At 43.1% G+C, this 9,246-nt stretch overlaps 1 protein-coding gene across 1 annotated transcript; it reads left to right on the top strand.

Annotated features, from left to right (window-relative positions):
* The first annotated feature begins 6,171 nt into the window (after positions 1 to 6,171).
* On the top strand, positions 6,172 to 8,148 carry LOC147550136 (aquaporin PIP2-2-like). Its single transcript, XM_086665751.1, has 4 exons — positions 6,172 to 6,766; positions 7,048 to 7,343; positions 7,444 to 7,584; positions 7,701 to 8,148. Exons 1-4 carry the CDS (start codon positions 6,472 to 6,474, stop codon positions 7,815 to 7,817), a joined length of 849 nt encoding a protein of 282 aa, XP_086521877.1. The 5' UTR covers positions 6,172 to 6,471; the 3' UTR covers positions 7,818 to 8,148.
* The last annotated feature ends 1,098 nt before the right edge of the window (positions 8,149 to 9,246 follow it).

The following is a 9,246-nucleotide window of genomic DNA, read 5'->3' as shown; positions in this document are numbered from 1 at the left end:
TAGTCTCCTTGAGAATCACTCAAGATCTCCCTTGGAACTCACCATACTTTTAGCTGGTCAAAGAATAATCTTTTAGCAGTCGATTTGATTATCTTCCCCACCAATCATCGCCGGCGCTACTCCCTCCTTCTTCATTAATGCTTGCATGCAAGGGGAGTTGATTTGAAGACGGTATCACGCTCGTTGGTGGAGTATCAACTCGAGGTCATTCAAGGCAGGTGAAGCATTAATCGCGAGTTATCATCACCCCACGCCACAGCCCAAAACCCAAGGTTAGTAACTCCATTACCTCTTCGACTTCTAGTATTTACTGCTTCTTCTTCTCTCTTTTAGCCGGTTTCTTTTCTTTTTTATCGTTTCGGTTCTCGGTGGAGTCTCTGCGTCTTCTCTCTCTTCTCTTCTTCCCTTAGTCTTTCTATCTCTCGAGATGTCACTCGTCTTGTCCGACGAGTAAGACGAGACAGGTGGTTGGTGCCGGCCAATCCATGAACATGCATGGTGATCATGCCTTCTTTTGGATTCTTCTCTTCAAGCTCCTATTTAAACCCTCCCCATCCTTCCCAACTCTCCTCAATCACGAACCCTCATACCCACTGTCATCTACCTTCTTCTATCAACAGTACCTCCCTCACACTCTCATCTCCATCCAAATGGCCACTCACTTCGCCATCTCCCCTAGGGGTCATTTATCCCTTAGATACCAAAAACCCTCCATTAACCACGACCTTCAAGAAACTCAGGAGGGGTGGGTAGCTCGATGGTGCTGTCCTGAAAGCATTTCCCTAGCCCAAATCAGGCGGTTGCTCTTCCCCCTCTCGGTTTTCTTCCGAGACTGCTTCTATTCGCCATTGGAGGGGCCAATCAATTCTTTCCTGATCAAACCGAAGAGTCAGTTCGTTCTCAATACTCTCAATGCTGGCCGACCGTGGATCATTCGAGGTCGTTTACTAGTGCTTAAACAAGTAGTCCTCCCTCTCGAGGAGGAGGTGGACGACCTCTTCTATGAACCCATGTGGTGCACTCTCTACAAACTCCCACTGGCAATCCAGAATAAGGAGGACTTGGATGTGATTTTTGAGCGTATGGGTAAAATCATCGAAATTAAACCCAGGAGTTTAGGATTCATCAACAATAAGGTCATCAAAGTTCATTTCCTATACGATGTGAGAACCCCTTTGTTGGCAGTCATCAACTTCCTGTTTGCCGACAGGGAGTGTTCAATCAATATTAGCTATCAAAAATTTCCAGGAGCGATTTGCCAAACCTGTAGAATCATTGAACACCCCATCGGTCCCTGCCCTGAACTAGCTCCGGTCCCTCACTCCGATGAAGATGATGACTCAAGCTACGAACCCATGGAGGACGACGAAGTGGAACCACAGAATTTCGAGGAAGAAGAACCAATCTTAAGGGCACCCCCACCATCCCCTGTTCGAGGCACTCACTTGATCAGTTTGAGAATCACTGCTAGGGGCAAAAGAGTTAGACCAGGCCCATCCCATTTATCCATCAGCTCATCCGATGAATCCACCCAATCCCCCAGGCTTCGGGCCCGGTTGGTAGAAGATGCAGAATCCCGTAGCCTCCTTGAGGAATCCAACCAGCTTTACCAATCCCTTGATCTAACCATGGCTAATGAGGAGGACGGCACCTCGATACCACCTGTCTAGTTTCCTTCCGGTTGTAGCTTTTCTGTTTTTTTCGTTAGTTGTTTTGTCGGTTGTTTTCTTGTTCGTTTTAGTCAGTTTTTTGTTGCCTGGTGCACCTGCAAGAGTCGGTTAGACCACGTAGGTGGTAGTGTGGTGGCTCTGTCCCCACCTTTTGCTTCTCTTGCCCCGTGCACCAGGTTTGGCGGGTCCCCTGTTTGGGGTTTGTTCGGCGAGGGCGCCTTTAGTCTGCTTGAGGGCCCTCTCTTTTGTTTGCGGGGCTTTGGCCCGTTGCTTAGTCGTTTCTTTCTGTTTTTTAGTTTGTGGTGCCTTTATTTTGTTGTTCCTCTTATTTGGGCTGGGGCGTATAGTATGGCTTCCGCAAGCCTGTCGTTTGGCCAAGCCCCGGTTATAACCACCGAGACCATCCCGAACCCGAGCCCTCTGGGCATTCTGGCCTGGAACGTCCGGGGGTGTGGTAGCTTTCTCAACAGGAAGCACCTCTGGACGCTACTAAAAGAACACAATCCAGATGTTATTTTCCTCTCAGAAACCAAATGCATGAACATGAACATCGACAAATTGCTCAACCTTCACAAAACCTACAAAAAGGTTACTGTGGATCCGATTAACAAAGCAGGCGGTCTTGCTCTATTTTGGAAATCAGATATTGATCTTACAGTGCTACAGACTAATCAACACATGATCCACGTCTCTATAAACCTGAACAACCAACATGAACACTTGAGGCTCACTGGTTTCTATGGAAGCCCTTATCACAAAGACAAACTTCAACCCTGGGAAGCCATTCGAAACATCTCTGAGGAGCACCAATCGCCTTGGTTAGTAATAGGGGATCTGAACACCATCATGCACCCATCCGATAAAAGCGGCCCCCCCAAACCCATCTCCTTCACGGCCAAAAAGATTGTCTCACACATCCAAGAAATGGGCCTTCATGACTTAGGGTTCAATGGTCCTAAATACACATGGTCCAATCGACAATTCCACGGAACCCTGATTCAAGAGCGCCTTGACAGAGCGCTCGCAAATTTGGATTGGCTCTCCACCTACCCGTCCTCACGCATAACGCACCTCCCGGGGGTGGGTTCTGATCACCTTCCCATTTTCCTTTCCACCCACTCCCCCCCCACCCACCTAAATGCCAAACCCTTCAAATTTCTCAGAACCTGGATGTCCCATCCAGATTGCCAAAACTTCATCTCGGATAACTGGCTCCCAGCCCACCTGGTTATCCAACAAAAGCTCAATCATCTAGCCATTAAACTGTCTCAATGGAATAAGAATGTATTCGGACACATTGACCAGAAAATCAAACAACTGACTACACTCCTCCAATCCTCCACCTCTTCTGAGCATATCCTTCAACTCACAGTCCAGCTGGAGGAGGCCTATAATTTCCAAGAAAGCATTTGGAAAGAAAAATCGAGAGTAGCTCACATCCAGCTAGGAGACAGAAACACAAAATTTTTTCACGCCAAAGCAATCACTCGAAACCGGAAAAACCACATATCCTCCATCCTTCGAGAAGACAACTCCTGGTGCTCGGATATTCCGGAAATTTCCAATCTCTTTTCAACTACAATTCAAAACATATCCACCACCGCATCTCCCCCAGCTAACGGCTGTATCCAATCTCTTTTCTCCTCACAAATCTCCGCCTTGCAGAATACGTTCCTCATTCAGGTCCCTAAAGAGGAGGAAATCAGAGCATCCATTTTCTCATTAAAGCCCGAAGCCGCCCCAGGTCCGGATGGGTTCCCCCCTTTCTTCTACCAATCAAACTGGGATACCGTCAAAACTGACGTCATCCAGATGATCAACACCTTTTTCCTCACTGCCACTCTCCCTCCCACAACCAACCATACTCATATTTGCCTCATCCCAAAAACCAAAGCCCCCCAATCCACAGCGGACTACAGACCCATCAGTCTACTAAATACAACATACAAAACAATTACCAAAATCCTGGCCAACCGACTAAAATCCACTCTTCCAGATATCATCTCACCATTTCAAGCTGCTTATGTCCCGGGTCGTCAAATAACGGACAACATCATCATTAGTCAGGAAATTATCCACTCGTTCAAGAATAAACGAGGTTCGAAAGGTTTCTTTGGACTAAAATTGGACATGTCTAAAGCCTTTGACCGGGTTGAATGGCACTATCTGGAGGACATAATGATTAATCTAGGATATGACACAATGTGGATTCGAATGATTCATGCGTGCATCTCTTCCTCCACGATGGCTGTTTTGATCAATGGCAGACCAGGGCCAGCTTTCAATGTGACAAGAGGTCTCAGGCAAGGCGACCCTCTCTCGCCCTTCCTGTTCGCTTTAGCCATGGAAGGTCTGAGTCGTCTGCTTGACTCCCCGGATTCACCACACAAATTTCTTGGTTTCTCCACCCCGAGATCCACATTTACCATCAACCACTTACTATTTGCTGATGACTGCATCATCTTTGGTCGAAACACTCTAGACAACATCACCAATCTTATTACCATCCTCTCAGTCTTTGGTTCGGAGTCAGGTCAAATCATAAACTACAACAAATCCACCATTTTCTTCTCCAAAAACACCCATCCAAAATTCAAACGTATTATCACCAAATCCCTCAAAGTCCACCAAGCATCCAATTTAGACAAGTACCTGGGCACAAAACTCTTCATAGGGGCAAAGAAACAGCAAACGTTTGAGCCATTGTTGGCTCAAATACAGAATAAACTCTCAAAGTGGCAAACCAACCTCCTTTCTCAAGCAGGCCGCACAGTAGTCATCTCGACTATTACCGCGGCGGTTCCCCGATATCAGATGCAATGCTTTGCCATCCCCAAAGGCATCAGCAAGCGCATAGAGACCATCCAAAGGTCATTCTGGTGGGGAAAAGCAAAAACCATCCACACTATCAACTGGAACGCAATCTGTAACCCTCGCAAATGTGGAGGTCTAGGGCTCAGAATCCCAGCTCTAGACAATGAAGCGTTCTTAGGCAAACTGGGATGGCGCCTCCTTAAAACCCCTCATGCGCCATGGGCTCAACTCCTCAAAGCCAAATACTTCCCAAGATCGGCACAACCACTACCACCAAAACAGCATCATTCCTGGGTCTGGAAATCATTAGCAGCACCCATAAGTAAACTATCGTCTCTTATCTTCTGGGACATCAATCAAGGTACCAACATAAATATCTGGAGGGATTTCTGGATACCGAATCATGAGCCGCCTCTGCAAAACCCTAATAATTGCCCGCTGAGCACGGTGGACCAATTAATTGATAACAATAATTGGAACAGGATTCTCCTTCAGAGATACTTTGATGACGAGACATGCAATGCCATCCTTAGCATCAACCTCCACCCAAATGCGGACGATGTACAGGTATGGACTCTGACAGAATCTGGTCAATTCACAATAAAATCAATGTACAGACACTTGAGAACGGGTACAAGCACTCCAGAGCCAAAGAAATGGGCCTTTATCTGGAACATCAAGACGATCCCCAGAATCAAACTGTTCCTCTGGAAATGCTGCACAAACAGTCTCCCCGTTAAAGACAAAATAGGATCTTTCATTGGCAACGAGTTTGGCTGCACCTTCTGCAACGACAGGGAAACCGCAACTCATGTACTGATCCGATGCAACTTAGCCAGGGCTATCTGGTTCCACTACAACATTAAAATTGACGAAATATTCTCGGTCACGGAGTGGATCATGAGTTGGTCCACGCTAGATAATGACACGATGGAGAAATTTGCCAAAATCATGTGGTTCATCTGGAAAGCTAGATGCGAATCATGCTTCGGGAGGAAACCAACCAAACCAATGCAACTCATTCACCAGATTCAAAGCTATGCCACAAACTTACCAGTGCAGCAAACGCCGAAAAGCAACGCCGTCAAGCCCCAATGGCTGCCACCTCCATCCCCTTTTCTCAAAATTAACGTTGACGCCTCTTTCAAGACCTTCTTGGTTCCGGCAGGCATTAGCAACATCATCCATGACGCAAAGGGCGAGTTCATAATGGCCAGAGCAGACAGTATCAGGGGACAGACAGCTGAAGAGTGTGAAAGTATGGCAATCCTGACGGCAGTCACATGGGCGGAGGATCTTGGCCTGACTCACATTATTATAGAAAGCGACAACAAAAACCTGATTACAAGTATACAGGAAGGCAGTAACACCATCTCCTGGCAGTCCAAGTACAACATAGATCAAATTAGGGCCCGCAGGAACCTCTTCGAGCATATTCAATTCCAGTTTAGTCCAAGGGACACAAATGTCCTAGCAGACACGCTAGCGAAATGGAGTAGGAAGCACAAACTCAGTAGGCTGTGGCACTTCTCGGACACCTTGAGGGCAGATCTGACTTTGTAATGCTTTGGACCGTTTATTCTCAACAAAAAAAAAAAAAAAACTCAAAAGCCAGGTCATGGCTAACCTTTTTGAGGGGGACAGTGTCCCTTGAGAAATTATAATAGACATTAGGTGGGTTATGATTGATGGCCATGGTTAACAAAAGTGAGTGAGTGGTCATGTGGGAGCCATCTCCCACGAAAGCGAAACAAAATAGAATATAGACAATAGATAAGGGGCAGACGCAGAGGGGCGGCAATATTTTTAGTAAATCAACCTAATCAATCACCATCTTTCTTCAACTCTCAAACTTCACCACCCATAAATACCCTTACTCACCCAAACACCTAACTCATTCACATTCATATCTCTTCTTCTCTCTCAAAAAACCTCTCTCTCTAGAGTCTAGACAGTGAGCTGCTGCTTCAATTCTATTTGTTTGGAGATGGGAAAAGACATAGAAGCAACTGAACAGGGTGATTACTCAGCAAAGGACTACACTGAACCACCACCAGTGCCCTTTTTAGGGTTGGATGAGTTTACAAAATGGTCATTTTACAGAGCTATAATAGCTGAATTTGTCGCTACCCTTTTGTTCCTTTATATTACAGTATTGACTGTCATTGGTTACAAGAGTCAATCTGCTACTGATGAATGTGGTGGTGTTGGAATTCTTGGGATTGCTTGGGCCTTTGGTGGCATGATTTTCGTCCTCGTTTACTGCACAGCCGGAATTTCAGGTATTTATTTTGTCTATTACTACTATATTCTGGTTATATAGAAGTGATCTCTCCTAATTTTAATTATGTCGAATTATATCAAAATAAATAAATATTTCCCTGGTATCAAACTAAATTCTAAAAGCACCCGACATAAGTTCTGTAGGGCTATTTTTATTACAAAATTTCGGTTTTATGTGTAAATTGGATACCTGTAACGATTATAGGGCAGCGTTTATCACCTCCCTTTAACTAAAATGAATGTTTAAGTGATGTTTTTTTTTTTTTGCTAACTTGCGCAGGAGGACATATTAACCCAGCAGTGACTTTTGGGTTATTTTTGGCGAGGAAGGTGTCACTGATTAGGGCAGTATTATACATGGTGGCTCAGTGTTTAGGAGCAATTTGTGGTGTTGGATTAGTAAAAGCCTTCCAGAAGGCATATTACGTTAAATTTGGTGGTGGGGCCAACGAACTTGCCGCTGGGTACAATAAGGGTACTGGATTAGCGGCTGAGATCATCGGAACTTTTGTTCTTGTTTACACCGTCTTCTCTGCCACTGATCCTAAAAGAAACGCACGAGACTCCCATGTACCTGTAAGTACTCTATCATAAATAACCCTAGCCATACCTAATTACTATAGTAGTACGTGTTAATTAATTAGATAATGAATGGTTAATTATGTATGATAATTAGGTTTTGGCACCACTTCCAATTGGGTTCGCTGTATTCATGGTTCACTTGGCTACTATCCCCATTACCGGTACCGGTATTAACCCCGCTAGGAGTTTCGGAGCGGCCGTTATCTACAACAAAGACAAAGCATGGGATGATCAGGTATTCATTTCGGTTAATTGATTTCGAGTACTTCATAATTAACTTTGTTAATACTTATAAAATCTTTATTAGCAAATACTAATCAAAGGGTAATTTGGTGAATTTTGGTGGTGTAGTGGATCTTCTGGGTTGGACCTTTCATTGGGGCAGCCATTGCAGCTATTTACCACCAGTTTGTCTTGAGGGCTGCAGCAATTAAAGCTTTGGGTTCCTTTAGGAGCACTTCCCACTAAAATGTCAAAAGTTTGGTGAATATCTTTTCTTCTTTAGATGGTGATGATGATGTTTGCAAAGAATAAAAATAGTGGAAGGGTGTAAGAAGAGTGTGCCTAAAAGTCCATTTATTTTCTCTTTCTCTCTCTCTATATGTCTCACTTTCTCTCTCTCTATCTCTTCAAAGAGAATAAGTTGGGGAGGGGTTAAAAAAGATGGTCACATAGAGTTGTAGATAATTAGAGGTGATTGGGAAGTGTTTAATTTGTATCCATGCTCTTTGCTTTATTTTCTAAGGAATTGTGTTTAAATGTATCTATGTGTTGTGATTAAGATGTCTTTATTTTCTTCCCTTGTTCTCTTTTTTCCTTTAGATTTATGTCATTATGTGGAATAATTATGTTTACTAATTCTATCTTAATCCAGCTGAAAAAAACAAACAAGACAAAACTCATCATCTGTCAAGTATTATTGATAATTCTATTTTAATCTTTACTTAAATTAAATAGTGTTATATTGAAGTAACACACATAATTGATAATATATGATATCATTAGTGAGACAGAGATAATAATAGTATTTTTTTTATACTAATGTGATTTTCATTCCAAGCATATACATATATCCTTATCTTCTTGACAATATGTTATTAGTTTCTTAAATAAAGTGACATGATGATAGTGATAATTTATCTTGTAGCGACTTGGAAGAGAACACTAATTAGTAGTGGGGTTAGGTATGGATATATGGGAGCCTAGTAATCCTTGTCTTTTAAGGGTAGGGTCTTTTATTTAAGTCATGATTAGTTTTATCTTTTGTTGAAGAATCATGATTAGTTGATGGTATGATTTTAATTAGATTCTATAATCTTAATTGGTTACTTTTCACTCAAGGGAGAAAATTCTAGAGATTAAACTTTTTTAAATTTGTTGTAGGCTTAACAAGGGGTGTTTTTTTTCTCTTGAAGACCAGAAAATCTAACTCTAGAATGAAACCTCTCAAGTTGAATTCCATAATTTCTTTTCATAAGATTTCTATGCCTGACAAATGTTCTGAACTAGATTGATTTTACCAATTTGGTTGGTCAGGTCTTAAACACCAGTTATTAGTTTGGGCCGCACCTGAGTCTGCGACAAGTTGGTCTCCTTCATTCTAGACCAACCCAGGTTAGGGAGCCCTATTCCGTTAACACATGGGAAATTTTAAAAGCTACTTTAGAAGTGTTACTAGGACACTCTCAAGGCAAATTTTTTTTTTTCTAAGAATTCGACTACGGTCTACGTTAGTCGTTACAAGGCATTGATGCATCATGGAGATGTGATGAGCACGATAACAACTTAATTTAAATTGAGAATGAAAGAGGCCTAAAGCCCGACAAATTATTACATTATTCATAGCTTAAATTACATAGGATAAATCTTGATGACAACTGATTCCACCGAGACTCGA

Source organism: Eschscholzia californica, unplaced genomic scaffold (assembly GCF_041429995.1).
Source record: "Eschscholzia californica isolate CP2 unplaced genomic scaffold, dmEscCali1.0.p SCAF_3, whole genome shotgun sequence".
Classification (NCBI taxonomy): Eukaryota; Viridiplantae; Streptophyta; class Magnoliopsida; order Ranunculales; family Papaveraceae; genus Eschscholzia; species Eschscholzia californica.
This window is presented reverse-complemented; position numbering and strand designations above follow the sequence as displayed.